Source organism: Heloderma suspectum, chromosome 6 (assembly GCF_057233095.1).
Source record: "Heloderma suspectum isolate Gila_16-S chromosome 6, 16-S_ref, whole genome shotgun sequence".
NCBI lineage: Eukaryota > Metazoa > Chordata > Lepidosauria > Squamata > Helodermatidae > Heloderma > Heloderma suspectum.
Genome location: NC_139463.1, coordinates 29,161,994 through 29,188,464, shown reverse-complemented (window position 1 = coordinate 29,188,464; position 26,471 = coordinate 29,161,994). Strand labels below are relative to the sequence as shown.

At 47.1% G+C, this 26,471-nt stretch overlaps 1 protein-coding gene across 1 annotated transcript in view; it reads right to left on the bottom strand.

Moving 5' to 3' along the window:
- The window catches only part of UNC5D (unc-5 netrin receptor D), a 721,393-nt gene that overhangs the window by 48,388 nt on the left and 646,534 nt on the right, over positions 1-26,471 (bottom strand). The window contains exon 13 of the mRNA XM_084807245.1: positions 2,349-2,517. Coding sequence (XP_084663371.1) covers positions 2,349-2,517 — 169 coding nt within the window. The remainder of the gene's footprint in view (positions 1-2,348; positions 2,518-26,471) is intronic.

The window sequence follows — 26,471 nt, the reverse complement described above, 5'->3', positions numbered from 1 at the left end:
AATGGCATAGCGGCCGTAGGGATGGCGGAGAATTTCTCCCCGAAACTTCGGGGGGCCGAGCGCCAACGTGTTCGGCCCCCCAAACAAGTTTCGGGGAGAAATCCTCCACCCCCCCGCCCCCCCCGGGACGGGACTTACCTTCCCTGAATGTCCCTCCCGGCGGCGGGTCCGGCTGGCGGTTCGTCGGGTGTTCGAGCGGGGCGGGAGCAGCAGCCGGTCTTTCGACCGGCTGCCGCCCCCGCCATAGCAATAAAAGAAAAAAAAAAACGTCCACTGATAGGCTACGTGACGATTCACATAGCCTATCACGGCTAGATTTGCAAAGTCAGCCGTGATAGGCTACGTGAATCGTCACGTAGCCTATCACGGGTGACTTAAAAAAAAAAAAAAAAGTGTGTACGGATAATGGCGGCCCCCATAGGGAGCCGCCATTCCCGTTCCTTATTTGGTCGCTGTAGTCTACGTAAATGTTTACGTAGACTACGGCGAAAATAAGGGCAACGCTATTTGCGTTGCCCTTATTTTCGCCGTAGCGTATGTAAAGATTTACGTAGACTACAGCAACTAAATAAGGAACGCGAATGGCGGCTCCCTATGGGGGCCACCATTCGCGTACGCGCTTTTTTTTTTTTAAAGTCACCCGTGATAGGCTACGTGACGATTCACGTAGCCTATCACGGCTGACTTTGCAGATCTAGCCATGATAGGCTACGTGAATCATCACGTAGCCTATCAGGGGACGTTTTTTTTTTCTTTACTTCCGCGTTCGCGGCTGGGCGAGGCGAGGCGCCTCCTCCCCGGCCTGAATTTTGGCCGGGCGAGGCGGGAAGCCTCCTCCCCGGCCTGAATTTCGGCCGGGTGAGGCGGGAAGCCTCCCCCCCCGGCCTGAACTTCGCGGGGGAAGCAGCAAAGCGCTCCCCCCCACCGCGAACAAGCTGCGAGAAAAGGTAAGTGACTTTCATCCACCCCTAAGCGGCCGCCATTTGCGTTCCTGCCTATTGCCATGATAGGCTATGTATATATTTACGTAGCCTATGACGGCCTCCGCAGGGACACAAATGGCATCCCTGCATTAGCCGTGATAGGCTACGTAAATACTTACGTAGCCTATCACGGCCATTCGTGGGAAGGCAAATGGCAGCCGCAGAGCACCGGATGGCTGCAAACAGGTAGGCTCCATTCTGGGCCCATTTCGGGGGGTGGCGGGGGGGTTGCTTCATTCCACCACAGATTCTGGGGGGGTGAATGCACTGGAATTCGGCCTCCCTGGAATCTGTGGCAGAATTCTCCAACATCCCTACCTGTGCCACATGGCAAAGGCAAATGGCTTTTAAAACTGAGGGTAGTTTCTTGGCCACAATTTCTTTGGGGGTGGGGTAGTGGGGCTTCTGGAGGAACCAAAGAGCAACAGCCGGTATGCTTTAAAAAAATAAACAAAAAGGCTGATCATTTTGTAGAAATATTGCAGCATGACGTTGATTTTATATTGACTTTATATTGTAGATTTTATATTGATTTTATATTGTAGATGTTATATTGATGTTATATTGTAGATGTTATATTGATTTTATATTGTAGAAATATTGCAGTGTGATATTGATTTTATATCGTAGAACTATTGCAGCATGATGTTGATTTTATATTGTAGAAATATAATGCAGTGTGATACTGATTTTGTCTGTCACACCTACTCCAAAACCTGAAGATGCTGTATTGAATAAAAGAAAGTCATGGGGCTCTTTTTCCACCTCCAAATTTAGTAAGTTGTAGGATGCCATGCATGCTTACTGAGAAACAGATCTGATTAGGCTGCAATCCTATGCATGTTTTGACAGAAACTCCTACAATTCCCAACATGCCCCAGCCAGCATGGTTGGCTGGAGGGATGCTGGGAGCTGTAGGACTCTTCTTTCTTTCTTTCTTTCTGAACATGCATAGGATTGAAGCCTTAATTACAATGAGACCTACTCTCAAGTAAATGTTCATAGGATTGCAGGCAAAATATTTTAAACAATATGAATCAACACCCCCAAATTGTATTCCGTTCCAATAAACCCATAGATGTCTTACATGTTAGCCTATTAAAGAAGAAAGCAACTTTTCTGTGCCAGTCTGAGACACCACCAAGGAGTGCGGGGGGGGGGGTTGTGAACAGTGGCAGCGGTACCAGTGGGTACAACAGTAGGAGTCCATAAGTTGGCATTGCTGCTGTGTGCAAATGTGCTTTCATTGCTAAGGGTTATTTTATGTATGGATAGCATAAATAAAATTTTAAAAATAAATACAAACTAAAATTTTTGTAAGATCCATCTTTTCTCTAGGACATCTCAGGAGAGAGTTTCACTCACCTCCCATTTGCCCTGATGTTTTTTCTTTTTCAGGTGGATGTTCCAGTGTTCAGAGTTCACTTCTGCACAGTGTGGTATTGTCAGGGCAAATGGGGTGGAGACTGTCACTTCTGGAGGACCACAAGTTACTTCCGGACCAAGGAGGACTTCGCTGCCTTCTAGTTGCAGGCTTTGCATGGATGGAGAGAGGGGGGGGGGGAGAGAGAGAGAGAGAGAATAATATTACAAAGGAAAACCAAAATCCAGTGGAGTCTGGTGGCTTCAATGTCAGTGGGGCAGTGAATCCACTCTGAAGCACCTTGGATAGCTCCTTTAGAGTTCTGATTAGTTCTGACTGAAACCTGGAGTGGATTCACCACCCCATTGACATCAGAGCCACGGCCTCTACTGCCAAAAGCAAAAGATAAAACTTTCTTCATGGAGCAAACGTGGAATCTCAGTGAACATTTGCTCATCTCCTTTATTGCCATGGTAGCACGTATGTTTGTTCAATGTTAACAACTAAATATTTAAAATACCTTCTGCCAGGATCTCAGAGCTGCATCCATCCATTAGAAACATGCATACATACACAAGGGGAGGGGGATAACAGGGATGGGGAAGGAAAATGAACTGTGTACTCATTTGGAAATTAGAGGCAGGAGAGAGAGGGAGATCCATCTTATCTAACAATAGCAAACTCATTCTCTGAGACTTGATCCTCATGCAGCCAACTGGCACTACTCATGCACAAGGAGGAGGTATCAACAGTGTCAGGAAACCTCAAGGATTTCAGAAATACACACACACACACACACACACACGGGGGGTGGGTGGGTAAAAAAAAACTAAACCAGCCCAGTGAAGACTGAGCATAGAAGGCTGACTGACCGTTATAGGGAGCAAAGCAAACATATATCCATGGAGAGGGCATGGTTGGCTGAAACTCTGAACAAGAGCACTCCACATTGCAACTGACAGAATGCTGCAAAGTGGAGTGCTCCTGTTCAGCATTCCACCCAACCATGCCCTCTTCAAGGAGACTCCATTCCATCCCTCCCATGTTTGTTTGATTGTTTGTTTGGGCTTTTTTTTGGGAGGGTAGGATTGTTCCCTTATCTTACATTTCAAATGGGAAGTTCAAATGCTCCATTTAGTATCAACAGAAGTAAAGACTAGCATTAGGTGACGGAATTGCTATAGCACTCTTCTTCCATTTTTTGGAGAGTGCTATTAACAATATTTTACCGCTGTAAAAGAACAAAGAACAAAATAATTATGGCTCCAGCAATGCATCCTCACATGAATCATTTGATTCAACTGTGGTTTTCTAGCCCCTGAACAAACATAATGGGTAATGTAGAGAAAGCTGATATTATGGTATGAACTATATGATAAGAACACTCTCTCTTTTTCAGGTCTAAATGTAGCACCATTTGACAGAAATCTGTTTCCCCCTTGCACGCTGTTTTACATATTGAACAAGAACAATAAAAAAAAACATTCTCAACATTGAAGAAAATATGCATTTGTCTCTATTATAGAGACAAATATTATAAAGCCTTCCATCCTTCTGAGGTCGGTAAAATGAGTACCCAGCTTGCTGGGGGAAAGGGAGTCACGACTGGGGAAGGCAATGGCAAACCACCCCGCTATAGTCTGCCACAAAAACGCTAGCGCAAGCGGCGTCCCTCTAGGGTTCAGTAATGACCCAGTGCTTGCACAGGAGGGCCCTTCCTTTGCCTCGTGTGGCGCAGTGTGGAAGGCGGCAGTATTGCAACCGAAACTCTCCCCACAACCTGAGTTCGATCCCAGCAGAAGCTGGGTCCCAGGTAGCCGGCTCAGGTCGACTCAGTCCTCCATCCTTCTGAGGTCGGTAAAATGAGTACCCAGCTTGCTGGGGGAAAGGGAGTCACGACTGGGGAAGGCAATGGAAAACCACCCCGCTATAGTCTGCCACAAAAACGCTAGCGCAAGCGGCGTCCCTCTAGGGTTCAGTAATGACCCAGTGCTTGCACAGGAGGACCCTTCCTTTGCCTCGTGTGGCGCAGTGTGGAAGGCGGCAGTATTGCAACTGAAACTCTCCCCATGACCTGAGTTCGATCCCAGCAGAAGCTGGGTCCCAGGTAGCCGGCTCAGGTCGACTCAGCCCTCCATCCTTCCGAGGTCAGTAAAATGAGTACCCAGCTTGCTGGGGGAAAGGTAGTCACGACTGGGGAAGGCAATGGCAAACCACCCCGCTACAGTCTGCCATGACAACACCAGTGAAAGCAGCATCCCTCTAGGAGTCAGCAATGACTTGGTGATTGCACAGGAGGAACTTTTCCTTTTTCCCTCTATTATGTCAGCAGCATGCCTCTCAGAATTTCTTGGCTTGTATAGATTGCAATCTTGCTTCAACTGAAGCCTGCTTTAGTGTAAGGTTGTGAAGAAACCAGTGTTGCAGTTCTTGAAGTATGAGGACTGGTTGTGCTACTTTGGGGGTGGGGAGGGGAGAGCTATCTGTGCATGCTCAGAGCAACTAAAAACTACTTTGAGCTCCATCCCAGACATGGTTGGTTGTCTGTACGTGTGTGGGGGGTGAGGGTAAGGGACCCAGTCTCAGATAACAACATGGTATGAGAGTAGGGATGGACACATCCATAAACTTCGCTTTATCCTTTTTCCAGTCTTAAATTGGGTTCATCCTGGATTTTGAGATTTTTTTTCCAATTTTAAATGGACTTAATCCCAAACTTTATGATTTTTTTATTTTAAAAAAGTCCACATTTTTGTGTACATTTCTTCTAACATGTGCAATTGCATGTGCAATTCTGCTCAATGTGCATATTTCATGAAAGCAAGTTTCCTAATATAATGCACCGTTAGCATTATTTTCACTAAGACAGACATTAGAAAAGGAAACATTGAGATCTCCGTCACAAAATTTGGAGAAGTGCACATTTCGAAATATAACTGAGTTTTGCTTTTGGAGTGTGAAACTAGGTAAATTCACATTAAAATGTGAACAGAATTAATTTCTCCCCATCCCTATATGAGAGATGATGAGTTGAGGTCAGAGGTACAGAACCTGTGGTCTGTTGGGCTCCAACTCCCCAAAGCCCTAGCCAGCATGGCCAAACATCGGGGATGATGGGAATTCTCAAACAACATCTGGAAGACCACAGCTTCCCCAGCCTTGGTATAGATCCTGACACTAGCTTCTCAGAGCAATTTCAAGGCTGAAGGCAATTTCAAGGCTGAAGGCCAGCAAGTTCTTGCTCAGAATGAGTAATGATTTCATATTTTCTGCTTAGAAACACAAAACGAAACTATAATTAAAATTGGGTAGAATCAGAAGGACAGCACACAGCCTTCCTTGCAGGCACCAGGGCTTTTCAACCTCCCTTTTTTCACTGCAGCCTCTTTTCTGTAACAACCCGCCACCCTTCCTTGGGATGTCCGTCGCTGGGAAATCCAGATTTTTTTTAGCTTGACTGAGTTCCATGGCATGTACAACTTGCTTTCTGTCTGTGGGCTGAGCTGCAGGCTACTCCCCAGACTCTGAGAACCTTTTTTGCACATTTTGGAAAGGTTCCACAGTGTGTGTACATTTCTGAGCAATTTGCACAAATTGCAGCTGAATTTGTGCAAATTATGACTAAATTTGCACAAAATACACAAATTTGGCTATAGTTTGCATAATTTGCACAAATTCAGTCCTGAGTTGTGCAATGTGCTCAGAAATTTGTGCAAAAAGCAAGCCCCCCCCCCGCCCCTTGCACAACGTTCCTAAAAAATCACCAAACTGGCCGCAACTCACTACAGATCGAATTGGGTGCTGCAGTGGGAAGCAAAATGAAGTCCAGGGGGCCAAGCCTAGGAAAACCCATTGAAATCCACTCCTCAGACAAATTTCTCTGATGCCCCTAGCCCTTCCTAGACAACTATTCAGAACATAGGGATGGCGGAGAATTTCTCCACGAATCTCTGGGAGGCCGAATGCCAACGCATTCGGCCCCCGGAAATTGGTGGTGAAATTCTCCACCACCACCTTGCCCCCCCCGGGATGGGACTTACCTCCTTCGAATGTCCCTCTCGGCGGCGGGTCCTGGCGGCGTTTTGGCGGCGTTTCGGCGGGGGCGGGGACGGCGGCCGGTCTTCCGACCGGCTGCCGCCACCGCCATTACAAAGTAAAGTAAAAAAAAAAAAACGTAATAGGCTACGTAACGATTTATGTAGCCTATCATGGCTAGATTTTCAAAGTCAGCCGTGATAGGACTTGGGCGCCACCATTTGTGTACGCGCTTTTTTTTTTTTCCAAAGTCACCCATGATAGGGTACATAAAGATTTACGTAGCCTATCACAGCTGACTTTGAAAATCTAGCTGTGATAGGCTACGTAAATCATTACGTAGCCTATCACGTGTTTTTGTTTTTTAAAAAAATTACTTTTTTTATTTTGCGGCCGGGGAGTCGGGGCACTCCCCCCCAGCCTGAATTTCAGCGGCGAAGGATGGGGCACCTCCCCCCCAGCCTGAATTTTGGCCAGGAGGGGCGGGGCGCCTCCCCCCCACCAAGAACTTAGGGGGAAGAACCGAAGCGCCTCCCCCCCACCACGAAGCAAGCAGCAGGACCAGGTAAGGGACTTTCGTCCATCCTTAGAACAGTAGCAGAAAATGTGCAAAGGGCTGAAGAGGGAAGGAGAAAGTAGGGATGGGGGAGAATTTCTCCCCGAAACTTTGGGGGGCTGAGTGCCAACGTGTTCAGCCCCCTGAAGTAGTTTCGGGGAGAAATTCTCCGCCCCCCCGCCCCCCGCCCCCCCGGGACGGGACTTACCTTTCCCGAATGTCCCTCCCGGCAGCAGGTCCCGGCGGTGGTTCATCAGGTCTTCGACAGGGGCAGAGGCGGCAGCTGGTCTTTCGACCGGCTGCCACCGCCGCCATTCCAATAAAAGTAAAAAAAAAACAACGCCCCCGTGATAGGCTACGTGACGATTAATGTAGCCTATCATGGCTGACTTTGCAGATCTAGCCGTGATAGGCTACGTTAATCGTCACGTAGCCTATCACGGGGGCGTTTTTTTCCCTAACTTTTAATTTTGCAGCCGGGTGAGGCGCCTCCTCCCCGGCCTGAATTTCGGCCGGGCAAGGAGGGAAGCCTCCCCCTGGCCTGAATTTTGGCTGGGCGAGGAGGGAAGCCTCCCCCCCCGGCCTGAACTTTGGGGGGAGCAATGAAGCGCCTCCCCCCCACCGCAAAGCAAGCTGCGAGACCAGGTAAGTGGCTTTCGTGCACCCCTAGAAATCAGTAGAACCCCATTGCAGCTTGAGATAGGGATGTCAGAGAATTCCGCGACAGATCTCGGTGAGGCCGAATGCCAGTGCATTCAGCCCCCCGAAATCTGTCATGGAACAAAGCCCCCGCCCCCATGAAAGGTGTGCGAAATGGAGCACTTACCGGCTGCTGTCCACGCTGACTTCCGAATGGCGGCCGCCCTTCTTCATCATAGCCATGATAGGCTATGTAAGTATTTATGTAGCCTATCACAGCAAGCCAAAAAAAACAAAACAAAAAACAGCAGCAAGCCAAAAAAAACCCCAGCCCACTACGCTATTTGCATTCCCCTTTTTTTCGCCGTAATAGCCTACGTAAATATTTACGTAGGCTAAAACGGCTAAAAGTAGGGAACGCAAATGGCGGCCGCCATAGCTGCCGCCATTTGCGTATGCTGTTTTTTGTTTTGGTTTTGGTTTTTTTGGCTTGCCATGCTAGGCTATGTAAATACTTACGTAGCTTATCACGGCAGCTTCACTGGACGCAAATGGCGGCCGCTATGGATGCCGCCATTTGCATCTGCAGCAGCCCATCTGGGGCCGGAACTCCGTCTGTGGACGGCCCTGGCCGGCAGCTCTGTGGAGCCGCCACGGAGCGGAACCAGCCCAGGGAGGATACCAGGGGGAGGGACGGAGCGCCTCCCCCCACCGCGAATCCAAGCTGCGAAAAGGTAAGTGACTTCCGTACATCCCTAGCTTTAGAAGAGCAGCTTTAGAAGAACTTTAGCATTCCTGCCAATATGTCACCAATGAAAACAGGCATGTGTTTGTGATACCTTATACCAATGAAGAGCACCATTCCCTGTGTGCTACCTCCAGGTTTGAGGAGGCCTCTGGTGATCCCTTTCCTACTTCAGTGGCTGCATGCAGGGGTAGACATTTTAATGTCCTGCAATGGTCCACTGTAGCATCACTCCAGGGCACTGTGGGGAATTCAAAAGGCATCTGTCCAGATGCAGGCACCAGGTGCTAAGACCAGGCATCTGCTAATAATTCCATATGATAACACTGACTCTGACACTCCCATCCCAATATTACAAATTCCTGAAGGCTGTTCTTTGTTTCTTATATGCTGTATTAATTTACTCTTCAGTGGCCTGTCCTTCACAGTTTTGAAAACCAATATGGTGCTTGTGCTCTTGGTTGCAGATATTCCAGAAAGAAAAAGGGGAACACAATTGTCCTACCATCTGCTATCAACAATTCAGAATGAGCATCACTATGGCGGGCAGTATACCACATGTAGGGATGCTGGAGAAATTCGACATGGATTAAAATGAGCTCAGATTTCTAAGAATCCAACCTGCCAAATCCACTGCAGAGTGACCCCCTCAGGCCCTGTGGAGTCTGTGGACTTTAGGATGATTTTTTTACTTTCCCAAAATGTACGCATATAACTCCATAGAAAAATACGTATGTTTCTGCTGAGGAAATGTAGAATGGAATAGGGGACAATACACTAAATGTTACGTACTGGGGTAAATTATGTAAATACTTATGTAAATATTTACATAATTATTTCCGTATTTTTCCTCATGACGAAAAAAAAAATTGCACCTGTCTGTGGGTGGATGACAGAATGACAGGCACCTGACAATCTGCAAAACACAGAGGGAGCGGATTTTACACAGTCCGTACATCCCTAACCACACGGCACCTTAATGTCCATGCATGTGTATTTGCATGCATGTGCATTAAAGAAAAGTATGTAACCACCACTACATCCAACTCAGATATTATTTAATCAGTTGAGATGGACCTTGATTAGAAAGATGGGCAATCTAGCAACATACAGCAGAAACATTTTTAATGAGGCATCCCCATAGAGAAGAGTAGGGACAAAATAAGGTCAATCAGTGAGGAGAAATGGCTATCGGAAAATAGGGAGTGTCCTTGATAAAATCAGGACAATTGGAATATATGCTTTAGGAATGCATTCACGGCTCTTTGGGTCAAATTCTACCATCAAGATGGAAAAATAATAATTTCAGCCACATTCCCAGGAAGGTGGTAGAATTTGAAGCTAATAAATTTGCTGTGTTTCTTCTGCAAATGCAAACACATTCATAACCTCTTGGCCTTCTGTGGAAGGAACAGGTGGTCAAATGTTTTCAGGGCAGAGGTGTAAAATGAGCTGCACCGGCAAGTTCAAAATTATCTATTTCACATTTCCAATGACTATATTCCACATGGTTCCCATGACTGTCTACCTGCTGCCACTAATATTAATGAGGAGTGGATCTGCCAGCTCCATTTCCCCAGACCCCCTCTGTCTTCCACCTCCAAATCCATCCTGTGTTAGTCCCATGCAGAAATAAATCCATGTGGATATTTTGCTTTTTTTAATTGCAAATGTTTCCAGTGATACACATCTTTGTACACATGCACCTATTGACCAAAGCATATTTGTGCACTTTAAAAAAAATCTATGAATTTTACTTTGCACACTTTTCAGCTGCATGCATTTCATGTAGGGATGTCAGAGAATTCCGCCACGGATCTCGGTGAGGCTGAATGCCAGTGCATTCGGCCCCCCGAACTCCGTGGCAGAACGGCCTGCCACCCCCCGCCCCCCGCGGATACCCCCGGAACGAGACTTACCTGGGGCAGGTATTCCAGACGGCGGCGGCTCCAGCAGTGGCTTCGGCGGAGGCGGCGGCAGTGGTTGGTCTTCCGACCGGCTGCTGCCGCCGCTGCCATCTGCAGTCTGTTCCCCCCCCATTCGTGATAGGCTACGTAAAGACTTCTGTAGTCTATCACGTCTGACTTAAAAAAAAGAAAAGCGCGTACGCAAATGGCGGCGGCTACGGCCGCCGCCTTTTGCATTCCTTATTTTGGGCCATCTTAGTCTACGTAAATATTTATGTAGACTAAGACGGCAAAAATAAGGGGAACGCAAATAGCATAGCTGACGCTATTTGCATTCCCCTTATTTTCGCTGTCTTAGTCTACGTAAATTTTTACATAGACTAAGACGGCCCAAAAGAAGGAATGCAAATGGCAGCGGCTGTAGCCGCCACTATTTGCGTACGTGCGTTGTTGGTTTTTTAAGCCAGACGTGATAGGCTACATACGTCTTTATGTAGCCTATCACGGCTGACTACAGGGACGCAAATGGCGGCAGTTATGGCCACCACCATTTACGTCCCTGCTAGCCAGCGGCCGGATGTTCAGCTGCTGGCGGAGCCAGCCAGCGGCTCCGCAGAATCCCCGCGGAGCGGAGCCAGGGTTCCGGATGCTAGCCAGTGGCCAGATGTTCAGCTGCTGGTGGAGCCAGCCAGTGGCTCCGCAGAATCCCCGTGGAGCGCAGCCAGGATTCCGGGGGGAGGGACCCGGCAGAGCCAGGTAAGGGGAGTTTCGTACATCCCTAATTTCATCAGATGTAATTTGTTTCTGTTCCACGGAACACATCACAATTCTGGAATTGTATGGATTTCTAAAGGCAAAATGTCTCCAATCTGCTTCCATTTCCAGGTGACGTGGATTGGGAAAATCCACTAAAAAAAATCCAATGGAGTGGATTTCTCACACATTCCCTAGTGAATTTGTGTGGCAGTGTTTAGGGCCTGAAGTTCTGACTACAGCACTCCAAGACTCCCCCCTGCCCATCCCATGTCCACTTCATTACATTTGACTAGAGATGGATAGCGCAGTCTGTTTCTGGTATGTTTGTTCATATGTTCATTCTGTCCAGTGTCTGCATAAATCTGTGAGATGATAGATAGATAGATAGATAGATAGATAGATAGATAGATAGATAGACAGACACATGCACACGCATGCACACACACGCACGCGCACACACACATATACACACACACATATACATACAAAAATTTGTAGTTAAATACATATTTTAATATATATATTATGCACATTCGTCCACAAAATTAGGGGTGGACGAAAGTCACTTACCTGTCGTCGAAGGCCGTTCGTGGTGGGGGGGAGGCGCTTCGCTGCTCCCCCCGCGAAGTTCAGGCCAGGGGGGGAGGCTTCCCGCCTCGCCCGGCCGAAATTCAGGCCGGGGGGAGGCTTCCCGCCTCGCCCGGCCGAAATTCAGGCCGGGGAGGAGGCGCCTCGCCCAGCCGCGAACGCGAAAGTAAAAAACAAAAAACGTCCCCTGATAGGCTACGTCATGATTCACGTAGCCTATCACGGCTAGATCTGCAAAGTCAGCTGTGATAGGCTACGTGAATCGTCACGTAGCCTATCACGGGTGACTTAAAAAAAAAAAAACGCGTACGCGAATGGCGGCCCCCATAGGGAGCCGCCATTCACGTTCCTTATTTAGTCGCTGTAGTCTATGTAAATGTTTACGTAGACTACGGCGAAAATAAGGGCAACGCAAATAGCGTTGCCCTTATTTTCGCCGTAGTCTATGTAAACATTTACGTATACTACAGTGACCAAATAAGGAAGGGGAATGGCGGCTCCCTATGGGATGCCGCCATTATCCGTACACTCTTTTTTTTTTTTTTAAAGTCACCCATGATAGGCTACGTGACGATTCACGTAGCCTATCACGGCTGACTTTGCAAATCTAGCCGTGATAGGCTACGTGAATCGTCATGTAGCCTATCAGGGGGAGTTTGTTTTTTTTTTCTTTCATTGGAATGGCGGCGGCGGCCGCTGGTCGAAAGACCGGCTGCCGGTCCCGCCTCGCTCGAACACCCGCCGAAACACCGGCCGGACCAGCCACTGGGAGGGACATTCGGTGAAGGTAAGCCCCGTCCCGGGGTGGGTGCGGAGGATTTCTCCCCAAAACTTGTTCAGGGGGCCGAACACGTTGGCGCTCGGCCCCCCGAAGTTTCAGGAAGAAATTCTCCACCATCCCTACACAAAATACATATTCATCAAGATCTTTGAACTTCACATTTCTGAATGCATTTTATCCTGAAATATGCACTTCTAACCCATTTGGGTATGTCTTTTGAGCCAAGAACTGCATCATTTAATTCAGAGAAATGTAGAGGAATCCAAAAAATAATGACATTCTGATCCACACATTCTTCTTCTGGGAATTGTAGATGAGGTCAGTTGGCATTGGAATCTGCAAAGACTGGATTCCTCAAGCCTCCCCACATTGATTACAGCCTGGTTGAAACAGAATGTGTGCAATGGGGAAAGCCATTAAGGGTGCAATCCTATCGTGATGACATAACCCTTGAAACAGAGAGGCTTACTGTCATCCAATGCAGAGTGGGATTTTTGCCTCCCCGCTCCTCCCACTATGCATTTTGGCTAGATGGGCTTTTCTACCAATCTAGCTGGGGCACATCAGAGGGGGAGGGAAGGAGGCTGGAGAGACCTTGGGATAGCTTGTAGCCCAGCCCCACCCACTGGAAGCCCCCCTTCTCCCTGTCACCAAGGTTGAGTTCCCAATCTCGGAGAGCAGCAGGCACGATACTTTCTGTGCTGGCTGTTCATGGGATGACTCAAGGTTCTAGTATTTTGGGAGAGGGAGAAAAATGTCTCCCTATCCACATTCTCCACACCATGCATTATTTTGTAGTTGGGATGTACGAAAGTCACTTACCTTTTCGAAGGGTGAAATTCGGGGTGGGGGGGAGGCGCTCCGTCCCTCCCCCCGAAATTCTCTCCAGCCGGCTCCGCTCTGCGGAGATTCCATGGAGCCGCCAGCCGGGGCTGCCCGCAGCTGGACATCCGGCCGCTGGGCAGCCTGCAGGGATGCAAATGGTGGCTGTCGTAGCCGCCGCCATTTGCATCCCTGCATTTTGCCGTGATAGGCTACGTAAATATTTATGTAGCCTATCACGGCAAAAAAAGAGAAAAAAACAGTGGACGCAAATGGTGGCAGCTATGGCGGCCGCCATTTGTGTTCCCTTTTTTTTTTTGCCACAATAGCCTACGTAAATATTTACGTAGGCTAAAATGGCGGGGGGAAAAGGGAATGCAAATGGCAGCCGCCATAGGCACTGCCATTTGTGTCCGCTGTTTTTTTCTTTTTTTTGCCATGATAGGCTACGTAAATACTTACATAGCCTATCACGGCCTCCGCAGGGATGCAAATGGCATCCTTGAGTTAGCCGTGATAGGCTACGTAATTATTTACGTAGCCTATCACGGGTATAATGAGGAAGCGAACAGCAGCAGGTAAGTGCTCTGTTTCGCGCACCTTTCGTGGGGTGGGGTGGGCGGGGGGCTTTGTTCCGCCATGGATTTCGGGGGGCCGGGGGGCTGAATCTCACCCAGACCCATGGCGGAATTCTCTGACCTCCCTATTTTGTAGTCTTGTTTCCTTTGTGGAACAATCATCCCAGAGAAATGTGTCTGGTCCCCATTTTGCCTGTGTTTAAGTGGGCTTTGAAAATCGTATTATTTCATTGGCATTTTTTTTCTACTTAGGACCTTGACTGATCTGCTGCACTGCTTCTATTCTTTACTGTTTTCACTGCATTTTTAATTATTATTCATTTGTCATACTTGTTTAATTTTTAACTTCTCATAAGCCACCATGGAGTGGCATGTACCCAGAAAGGCAGGAAGTTTGTACACACATATTAATATAAGTAATAAATAATGATGCACTGCCCATACATAACCAAATACATGAACAGGGGTTACATGCCATGGAGAGGGCTACAGGAGTCCCCGCCAAGCAGCCATGGGAACATAGGGAATTACCTTCTACTGGTTCAGACTATTATTCCATCTAGACCAGCTCTGTCTACTCTGGCAATTGGATATTTTCAGAGAATGAGTGAAACTGACTAGTTATTTAACTTGATGGTTGCATCCTTATCCTTCCTATCTCATTCACATCAGGTACACAAAATTCAAAGCTTGCCTCCTGGGTCAAAAATATGCTGCTGACAAACAAATGGAAAAGTTTACTGGGGCGGGGGGGGGGGAGTTAGGCAATTCACATCCCATAGCGAGAGTAATATACAGGTTAAGCTTTAAAAGCCATTGCATTAGTACCTCCCAGGGACTCTGATTCCAGAGTTTTAGTCAAGCTTGTAGGGATGATTCCCAATAGAAAATAATCTGGCTTTTCATGCACTGAGATGTAAAAGAAACAACCACCACCACCACAAAACCACAAAACCACACAGGATAGAATCAATATAATACAGTTCCTTCATAGTTCCCACGTCCCCTAGCAGTAGAGTTTCTGGGGCAGCTTTTTACAAGTGTCAGGATTGTCATGAGGAGACATTGCCTGGAAATTGTGGTGTTTTTGAAATATATGTTATCCACAAATGTACATGCGAAGCATGGAGGAATAGGTCAACACTCAGAAAACCAGTACTTGTCTGTACAACAGTGTCAGTTTCCAAAAAGAAAACAGCACGCTGGTGGAACCCCACAAAGCTCCTTCCTGCAAGCCAGCTGCAGTTCTGTTTCTTTGGCTGGCAACTTTCCCACTCCCAAACTGTATCTTCCCAGACCGCACCTAAATAGCTGAGGTGGGTCCAGTGCCAAGCAATCACCAGCCATTAATGCTCCTCTTTAGCTATTACCTAGACACATATCTGGTTAAAAGACCATCTCTATACTTGGAAGGCATAATGTAATGTCTAGGGATATATGCAAATTGTGTTTTTGCTTGTGAAACATCTCAGCATGCTGTAGTGAGTTGGCTAATCAGTAAAAAAAAAGTGGACTCCACTGAGTTCTTAGATGCTAGTAGTAGACCTGTGTAATTTAGCTTAACCAGCAGTTTTATGCTCCAGTAAGCAGGCCTTTGACATACCTTTCACAACAGGCCTTAACTGGTATTACTATGCTGCCTCACCCTTTTCTCATAGAGAGTGGTGTCTTATCTCTCTCCTGAGCTGGGAGGCTTCCACTCCCCTACTCTCTCTCTCTCTCTCTCTCTCTCTCTGTCTGGAAAGGCAATTAGTTTCCCAGGCTAGGATGCTTCAAGCATCTGAGCAAACCTAGCAGTCATGGAATAAGAGAACAGGTCCTCTTATGGATCAGTAACACTGGTTAAAGAACAGAAAGCAGAGAGTAGGAATAAACAGTAAATTCTCCCAATGGAGTGATGTAAATAGTGGGGTCCCACAGGGATCTGTATTAGGACCAATGCTTTGCAACCTGTTCATAAATGATCTGGAATTAGGAGTGAGCAGTGAAGTGGCCAAGTTTGTGGATGACACCAAATTATTTAGAGTGGTTAAAACAACAAAGGAATTGTGAAGAGCTCCAAAAGGATCTCTCCAAACTAGGAGAATGGGCATTGAAAGGACAAATGCAGTAAGTATCGCCTGATGGGATCTGAGCTAGTGGTGACCAACCAGGAAAGTGATCTTGTGGTTGTGGTGGACAGCTCAATGAAGATGCCAACCCAGTGTGCACCCACTTAAAAATGGCAAACTCCATGTTAGGCATAATTAGAAAAGGAATTGATAATAAAACCAGCAATATCATACTGCCTCTATACAAATCTATGGTGCAACCACACTTGGAATACTGTGTACAGTTCTGGTCACCATGCCTAAAAGAAAGCTATTGTAGAGCTGGAAAAAGTGCAGAAAACAGCAACTATAATGATCAAGAGGCTGGAGCATCTCCCCTCTGAGAGAAGGTTACAACAGCTGGGATTGTTTAGCTTGGGAAAAGGGAGGGTAAGAGGAGACACAATAGATGGTAGGCACCTGGCAGAAAAGTCTAAAAGATCCAATCCACAGGTGTCATGCTTTGTTCTTGCTTCAAGGGGAAATACATGCTACCATCGTGGAGAACATTTGGCCTGAGGAACATCTTGGGGACTCAGATAGACATATCAGCTTGTGACAAGGGTGCCTGCTTTGCCAGCTGAGGGGAGGTGTGAGCTTTCCTTTCATGTATAATTTGCATCTACTTCCTATCAATAAACTGTCATCCTTTGGCACAAGTGGCTTTGTTTCATCTTGGTAATCTAAAAGAATCTAATTTGACTGGGCCCTTACAGAATCAGGACCCCAAATTAACACACGTGCCCTGCTCCAAGCCCCAAACACGATCACGAGCAGGTGTCTGCAAAAACTCTTCATAAATTGCCAGACATGTGCGATGCGTTTGATTTGCGTGACTTCATTTGAGATTTGTCCTGCAGACTGAATCAGCCCCACTTTAGCCTATGGAGGAAAACTGTGCAAATTTCCCGTTTGATTGCTGATGGGTTTGCACAATTTCCTCCTTTGCACAGAGCGAGCAGCGATTGCAAACAGGAGTCAGGCACGGGGATAGCAGAGAGACAATATCTGAAGAATCCCAGCAATCTCAAACGTTACTCGTTCGCCTATCCCTATCAATGTCCTTCTCAGAGAAAGGGTTTCTACATCATGACAAGTCAGGCAGGCAGGCTGGAACGGCACCTTATTCCTGAGAAGAGATGGCTGAGAAAGTTACAAGAATGAAGAATGTATGGTTTGCTAATTACAGAGCAATTCCCTTTCCCCACTAATGTTCAAGACACTGCAGAGAGAGGTTGTCATTAACAAAACGACTGTGGGCTAAACTAGACAATAAGTGAAACGTGTGAGTCCTAGGGATATATGAAAATTCCTTTTTGATTCCTTTTTGATCAGAATTTGCCTTACTTGTATCCCCAAATGTGAATGCAAGAACATTTTTACACTGATCTCTTTTTGCAAGGTTACTTCATGCCTATGAGAAGTCAACAAGTAGGACCTGAGGGCAATAGGCCTCTCTTGCAGTTAAATCAGCAATCAGTATCCAGAGATGTATTGCCTCTGATCCTGGAGGAAGTATGTAGACGTCATGACTTGCAGACACTGATAGCCTTATCTTCCATGAGTTTGTCTAATAACCTCCTTTTAAAGCCAACACTGAGCCAACAATATGATGTGGCTGCAAAAAAGGCAAATGCTATTTTGGGCTGCATTAATAGAAGCATAGCTTCCAAATCCCAGGAAGTACTAGTTCCCCTCTACTCAGCACTGGTTAGGCCTCATCTGGAGTACTGTGTCCATTTCTGGGCACCACACTTTAAGGATGCAGACAAGCTGGAGAGGGTTCAGGGCAGAGGAGGGCAACAAAGATGATCAGGGGACTGGAAACAAAGCCCTATGAGGAGAGACTGAAAGAACTGGGCACGTTTAGCCTTGAGAAGAGAAGACTGAGGGGAGATATGATAGCACTGTTCAAGTACTTGAAAGGTTGTCCCAGAGAGGAAGGCCAGGATCTCTTCTTGATCATCCCAGAATGCAGGACACAGAATAATGGGCTCAAGTTACAGGAAGCCAGATTCCAGCTGAACATCAGGAACAACTTCCTGACTGTTAGAGCAATACAACAATGGAACCAATTCCCTAGGGAGGTGGTGAGCTCCCCCACACTGGAGGCATTTAAGATGAGGCTGGACAGCCATCTATCAGGGATGCTCTGACTTGGATTCCTGCACTGAGTTGGACTCGATGGTCTTGTAGGCCCCTTCCAACCCTACTATTCTTCTATGATTCTAAACTAGGGATGTACGAAAATTCCACCACTGATCTAGGGGAGCGTACATTTGCGTACGCGCCTTTTTTTTTTTTTTAAGTCAGCCGTGATAGGCTATGTAAACATTTATGTAGCCTATCACGGCTGACTGCAGGGACGCAAACGGCAGCGGCTACAGCCGCCGCCATTTGCGTCCCTGCTAGCCAGCGGCTGGATGTCCGGCTGCTGGCAGAGCCGGCTGGTGGCTCTGCAGAATCACTGTGGAGCATAGCCGGCCAGCCAGGATTCCGGGGGGAGGGATGGAACGCCTCCCCCCCTCAACCATAAACATAATCCGCAAAAGGTAAGTGCCTTTCATACATCCCTATTCTAAACACATCTATGCTAGAGGTCAACATATCTTATAGTACAGAATGTCATAGCTTGTTATGCATGGTGAGAAGAAGCACTTCTTCTTACCTGTCGTGAATCTCCCACCATGTAACTTTACTGGATTTATTATTATTTATTATTTAGTTATTGCATTTATATCCTGCCTTTTTTTCCTCCAAGGAACCCAAGGTGGCATACATAATCCTCCTCCTCTCCATTTTATCCTCACAACAACAACCCTGAGGTGGGTTGGGCTGAGAGTCTGTGACTGGCCCAAAGTCACCCAGTGAGCTTCCATGGTTGAGTGGGGACTAGAACCCAGAACTCCTGACTTCCAGTCCAACACTCGCCACTACACCACACTGGCTCTCTGTGGGTTCTCGTATTATGACTGTGGGTTCTAGTATTATGAGAGACAGACGAGAGAGAGAGAGAGAGAGAGATTTCTCTTTCTCTCTATAACATGCATGTATTTCCACTCACAACAGTGTCACATTTTGTGACAACAGAGCAGTTGAGCAAATGAAGTGTGTGTGTGTGTGTGTGTGTATTCATGGGTAACAGACGATAGCCTTAGCCTATGTCAAATATATTGTAATAATCATCTATGGATGTCTTATACAACACAAGCCCCTGCTCATTATCAGTCACAGAATTTCATGACTGAAGAAACTAATAGATCTATGTTACTTCCAAAGGGTGTTGAGGACTAGGCTTGAGCGGTGTAAACACCACTCGTTGATTCTGAAGCCTGCCCCTGTAATCTGTCCCATGTGGCACAAAGGGCCAAACTACACATTCTGCTAATCAAGAAGGTGCACCTGATATTTTTCTTTACTCTAGGTAACTGTACATGCTTCCGATTCAGATTGGGACCAGCATACTCCAGGAGGCAAGGATTCAGCCCTAAATTAAATCCTTCCTTCTCAGTTTAATCCTTTCCTCCCAGAATTCACTGGACCCAGTCCAAATTGGGACCATGTGCTGTTACAGTGGAGTAAAGAAAAATATCAGGCTCAGCTTCACCTACACAATTAGCCGAAAATGTAGTTTGGCCTTAACTGTTGTCATTCATGGGTTGTAACAGCACAAGAGTTTTGAACTGGGGTCTCCTAACACACACATAAGGGTGACATTATCCCCTCAGAACTGATTATGAATAAGTCCAAACTAGGGGTGGATGAAAATCACTTACCTGTCCTCAAAGGACGTTCGCGGTGGGGGGGAGGCGCTTCGCTGGTCCCCCCGCAAAGTTCAGGCCGGGGAGGAGGCTTCCCGCCTCGCCCCGGCCACGAACGCGAAAGTTAAAAAAAAAAAGCGCCCTGATAGGCTACGTGACGATTTACGTAGCCTATCACGGCTAGATCTGCAAAGTCAACCGTGATAGGCTACATCAGTCGTCACGTAGCCTATCACGGGTGACTTTAAAAAAAAAAAAGCGCGTACGCTAATGGCGGCCCCCATAGGGAGCCGCCATTCGCGTTCCTTATTTAGTCGCTGTAGTCTACGTAAATGTTTACGTAGACTACGGCGAAAATAAGGGCAACGCAAATAGCGTTGCCCTTATTTTCGCCGTAGTCTACGTAAATGTTTACGTAGACTACAGCGACCAAATAAGGAACGGGAATGGCGGCTCCCTATGGGGGCCGCCATTATCCGTACACACTTTTTTTTTTTTAAAGTCACCCGTGATAGGCTACGTGACGATTGACGTAGCCAATCACGGCTGACTTTGCAAATCTAGCCATGATAGGCTACGTGAATCATCACGTAGCCTATCAGGGGGCATTTTTTTTTTTCTTTCATTGCAATGGTGGCGGTGGCAGCCGGTCGAAAGACCGGCTGCCGCTCCCGCCTCGCTCGAACACCCACCGAACCGCCGGCCGGACCAGCCACCGGGAGGGACATTCGGTGAAGGTAAGTCCCGTCCCGGGGGGGAGTGTGGGGTGTGGGGGGGTTCGGAGGATTTCTCCCTGAAACTTGTTCGGGGGGCTGAACACGTTGGCGCTTGGCCACCCGAAGTTTCGGGGAGAAATTCTCCACCATCTCTAGTCCAAACTCTAATGAAGCACAGGCTGTTTATAATCCGTTCACTGGAGGCATCAGAGATCCCTAGCACTGTAGCCTTACCTTTTCTTCCCACTTTCTCTGTGGTGGAAGAAACACAGGTGGCCTCCCTGTAGGCCTCCCTTTAAAGCCTTCTGTCTCTGGTGCTTTGCACACTGCAACGGCAGCAAGTTAGATGGCAGGGAGCTGTGGAATGTAGTTTTTGTGGGCACCCATGTCCTTAATATGGAGGAAATGCTCCTTGGAAACTATATGTCCCAGGGCTCCTTGCACTGGAACTAGGGATGTATGAGCTTTTTTCTTTAGTGGGTTAAACATCAGAATGTGTCCTGTTCAGACCCCTGAATGTGAGCACATTTTAGGGCAAAGATCACATATTCTCAAGCTTGTGATCACATTAGGGATGTAGGAAAGTCACTTACCTTTTCGAAGAGTGACATTTGCGGTGGGGGGGAGGAGCTCCGTCCCTCCCCCCAAAATTCTCTCTGGCCTGCTCCGCTCCGTGGAGATTCCGCAGAGCCACCAGCCGGGGCCGCCCACAGCCGGACATCCAGCTGCTGGGCAGCCTGCAGGGATGCAAATGGCGGCGGCCTTAGCCTCTCTGTATTTTGCCATGATAGGCTTCATAAATATTTACGTAGCCTATTATGGCAGAAAACAAACAAACAGTGGATGCAAATGGTGGAGGCTAAGGTGGCCGCCATTTACGTTCCCTTTTTTTTTGCCGTTTTAGCCTACATAAATATTTATTTATTTAGGCTACGTAAATATTTACGTAGGCTAAAGCGGCAAAAAAAGGGGAACATAAATGGCGGCCGCCGTAGCCGCTGCCATTTGCGTCTGCTGTTTTTTGTGTGTTTTTTTGTCGTGATAGGCTACGTAAATACTTATGTAGCCTATCACGGCCTCCACAGGGACGCAAATGGCGTCCCTGCATTAGCTGTGATAGGCTACGTAATTATTTACGTAGCCTATCATGGCTATAATGAGGAAGCAAATGGCGGCCGCAGATGCGGCCGCCATTCGCAAGTCAGCGCGGATGGCAGCAGGTAAGTGCTCTGTTTCGTGTGGCTTTCATGGGGTGGGGTGGGGGGCTTCGTTCCACCATGGATTTCGGGGGGCCGAATGCACTGGCATTCAGCCTCAACGAGATCCGTGGCAGAATTCCCTGACATCCCTAGATCACATTCATGAAATGCCTGTTAGACAAATAAAGCCCTAGCCTTCCTTGCCTCCTTGAAGCTTTGTGTCCCTGCTGCAGGTGGTGAGGCAACAAGATTTCTATACTATCTTGCTACAACCTGATTCATGGGTGCCCATGCCATGTCAGCAGAGCCAAATGATGATCCCAAATGGCTTCGTGTTGACCTGATTTGTTGATCTGAGTTCCATATGTTTTCTAATGGTTCCAGGACTGCTCTCTGGGTTCTTTATACTCTTTGGAGACAATGCTGTCTGCAATCATCCTGCTAAATATTAACTGTCCATGTGCTGTGACCAACGGCAGGTTCTTCTGGTAGGAGCTCTTTAATTGCTTTCAGAGAAGCATCTCCCCCCAGTGAACAGAATGTACAAATATATGGCAATTCTGGGAATTATTTAATGCCAAATGAACTGAAATCAGCTAATTAGATGAACTCTCACACACAGCAAACAGCAAGAGTATTGTCTCTAATAACCAGCATGGCATGAGGACTGTAATGCAGTTCAATCACTGTTTATTAAGGGAGGCAGGGAAGGAAAACATTGTGTAGTTGCAGGTATTTAACATTCCCTGGAGTGCAGAGTAAACAAAGCACCAACCAGATCTAATCCTCTTGACTCCATCAAAATCAGAAACTTGCTTTGTTTTTTTGGAGAAATGGAGGAAGGCTGGAGGGAAAACAAGACCTTCCCCTCATTCTAATTTCATGGCATTTACCACTTTTCGAAATTATGAGTGCATGAACATAACGAGGGTGTTTTATCAAACTACAGAATTGTAGAATGCACTATGGCTCAATTATTTCATCGAAATGAAATTGTCAAGCTCTGAAGACTTTTTTTTACCCCATCAGAGGAGGGTTTGGTGAATAGGGAACATACTTTTTTCTAATTAAAACACACAAACAAACATAAAAAGGTGTACGAAAAATATTGTTACATCAATCCTTCCTTCACAGGAAACCTCTGAAAACCTGCACAAAATATTTGAACATAAAAAGCTTTTGCAAGATTCCATAAGGCTCAGTTTAAAGGGGGAAAAAAAGCCTTATTTTCGCCCTAGTCTACGTAAATGTTTACATAGACTAAGACGTGTCAAAATAAGGAACGCAAATGGTGGCGCCCATGGGCGCTGCCATTTGCGTATGCACATTTTTTCTTTTTCTTTTAAATCAGCCGTGATAGGCTACGTAAACATTTACGTAGCCTATCACGGCTGACTGCAGGGACGCAAATGGCGGAGGCTATGGCCACCGCCATTTGTGGAGCCGGCCGGCAAGGATTTGGGGGGGGAGGGACGGAGCGCCTCCCCCCCGGCCAGAATTTTGGGGGGAGGGACGGAGATCCTCCCCCACACCGCAAATGTCACCCTTTGAAAAGGTAAGTGACTTTCGTACATCCCTACGTATTTCTGTATGATGAAATTTGTGCAGAATTCAAGAGAGTTAGAAAACCAGTACACAAGTGTGTGGAATCTGCCCAACATGGGAAAAGCCAGACCGTTGCAGAATCTGCGGGTCGGATTCATGAAAAATGAACTCATTTGGTTCTGTTGTGAATTTCTTAGGGATGTACGAAAGTCACTTACCTTTTCAAAGGGTGACATTTGCGGTGGGGGGGGAGGCGCTCTGTCCCTTCCCCCAAAATTCTCTGCGGCCGGCTCCGCTCCATGAAGATTCCATGGAGCCGCTGGCCGGGGCCGCCCGCAGCCGGATATCCGGCCACTGGGAAGCCTGCAGGAACGCAAATGGCAGCTGCTATAGCCGCTACCATTTGCGTCCCTGTATTTTGCCATAATAGGCTATGTAAATATTTACGTAGCCTATAGGGATGTCAGAGAATTTCGCCACGAAACTCGGGGAGGCTGAATGCCAGTGCATTTGGCCCCCCAAAATTGGTGGTGAAACTGTCTGCCCCCCCGCCCCCCCAGGATGGGACTTACCTTGGGTGAATCCTCCCGGCGGCGGCGGCGGCTCCGGCGGCGGTTCGGCAGCGGTTCAGCAGCGGTTCGGCAGCGGCGGTGGCCAGTCTTCCGACCGGCTGCCACCACCGCCATTTCCAGTAAAAACAAAAACAAAAATGTGATAGGCTATGTAAAGATTTACATAGCCTATCACGGCTAGATTTTAAAAAAATACCATGATAGGCTACATAAATGTTTACGTAGCCTATCACAGCTGATTTAAAGGGGAAAAAAAGCCTTATTTTCGCCCTAGTCTACGTAAATGTTTACATAGACTAAGACGTGTCAAAATAAGGAACGCAAATGGTGGCGCCCATGGGTGCCACCATTTGCGTATGCGCGTTGTTTTTTCTTTTAAATCAGCCATGATAGGCTATGTCAACATTTACGTAGCCTATCACGGCTGACTGCAGGGACGCAAATGGCGGTGGCTACGGCCGCCGCCATTTGCGCACCCGGCTGGCCAGGATTCGGGGGGGTAGGGACGGAGCACCTCCCCCCCTGTCCAGAATTTCGGGGGGGAAGGACGGAGCGCCTCACCCCCGCCAGAATTTCGGGGGGAGGGACAGAGCGCCTCTCCCCCGCCTTGAATCAAATTTTGTTAAAGGTAAGTCAGCTTCGTACATCCCTAGAGCCTATCATGGCAAAACAAAAAACAAAAAAAACACAGCGAATGCAAATGGCGGTGGCTATGGCGGCTGCCATTTGTGTTCCCTTTTTTTCTGTTTTAGCCTACATAAATATTTACATAGGCTATTACAGGGGGGGGGGAAAGGAACGCAAATGGCGGCCACTACACCATTTCCGTTCCTTTTTTTTTTTTTTTTTGCCGTAATAGCCTATGTAAATATTTACGTAGGCTAAAACGGCAAAAAAAAACGGAACACAAATGGCGGCCACCATAGCCGCTGCTATTTGCGTTCCCTTAGTTTTGCTGTGATAGGCTATGTAAATACTTACGTAGCCTATCACGGCTTCCGCAGGGACGCAAATGGCATCCCTGTGTTAGCCATGATAGGCTACGTAAATATTTACGTACCCTATCACAGCTACATGGAAGAAGCAAATGGTGGCAGCAGGGGATGGCAGTGCCATCAGTGTGGATGGCAGCAGGTAGGTGCTCCGTTCTGGGCCCATTTTGCGGGGCGGGGGTGGGGGGGGCTTCATTCCGCCATGGATTTCGGGGGACGAATGAACTGGCATTTGTCCTCACTGAGATCTGTGGCGGAATTCTCTGACATCCCTAGAATTTCTCTGACATCCCCAGTAGCAGGTGATGCGAAACCCCTCTGTCTGAGGCCATCAAGAGCTGCTGCCAGGCAGATTAGACAATACTGGGCTAGTTGGACAAATAGATGGACTTGATATAAGCACTCAAGGGCATCACGATGAATTCAATGGATTTGCAGCACAATCCTATGCAGTTTGAGCAGAAGTAAGCCCCACTGTGTCCAATGAAGCTTACTCCCAGGCAGGGATGTGAGAATCAGCAAAACTCATGGTCACCAAAGTTCTCTGAATTCCATCTCAAAGCTCATTTGGACTCCAGCCCATATCAGATTGTGAGCTTTGGTTTTTCTTTTCCCATGGAAATCCATGTATATTTGTGTGCATCTTTAAAATGTATGCATTCTTCTCCCATTGATTAAAGTGTATTTTGTGCACAATTTCCAAAAAATACACATTTTTTCATTAATATTTTTCAAATGTACACATGGTGTCAATCACAATTTTTTTTTGGGGGGGGCGCAAATCACATTGCAAGCTTGGAAAAGTAGGGACTTCAACTGCAGATTACATCTGATTCCGTGTTCAGTCTAGAAGGTGCAAACTGGGTAAATCCTCATCAAAAACAAACTGGAACTACTTCCTCATATGTCCCTGCTCTGAAACAACGGTGTGTAGGATTGCTGCTACAGCACCTCAAAAGCCAGAGCCACACATTTGAGGAGAATCCATCTCCCTTGTTTTGGGGCAGACAACTCAAAGCTGAAGTGATGTGTGCAAAGGAATTTTAATTGCAGCTTGACGCACAATGGTGCTAACTAAGGGCATCAAATCTTTTCAGATACAGTGTTCCTGTGTATCTGAAACACACACACACCCCTACCTCTTTGCTTGGCATAGCAATTCATTACTATTATTTCTTCTTCTTCTCCCTTCCTCTTCTGCAGTACTTAATTGCAGCACCACACACATTGGCTTCACACACACCGCCTCCAATTTTAACAAGGTCTGTATTATAGATTCAGGCAGGAACAATCACCTTGCTGCCCTACATTTCGTGGAATTACATGCCTGTCTGAATGCACAACTGACAAAATGCCATTGTAACCAGTCACACATGCTATTGATCCATGGAAATGGTATCTTGGCAGAATAGACACAAAAGCATCAAGGCTAGCCATGTGGCATATCATTAAAAGAGGGGACAGCATCAGAAAGAATGGAGAGTTGGTGACTGCAACACTTGAACTGGGCTTGCAGATTAACGTCCGTTTTTGGACAATGCTGAAGATGCACCCAGGGCATTGTGTTAAAAATCTATATCTATCTATACATCTACATCTACATCTTCATCTTCATCTTCAGCTACAGCTACATCTGTCTGTCTGTCTGTCTGTCTGTCTAATCAAGACATAGTCAGATTCCCGCCTGGTTCTCAGTTAGAATAAGAGAGACAAAGCATCTTTCTGGGGGTGATTAATCTGGCCATCAGCTGGCTTCAAGAAAAGATCTTGCTCTCCCTGTCTGGCTAAATTACATCTTCTCCATCACCTTGGACAACGTAGGAGGGGGGTAGGAAACCACTAT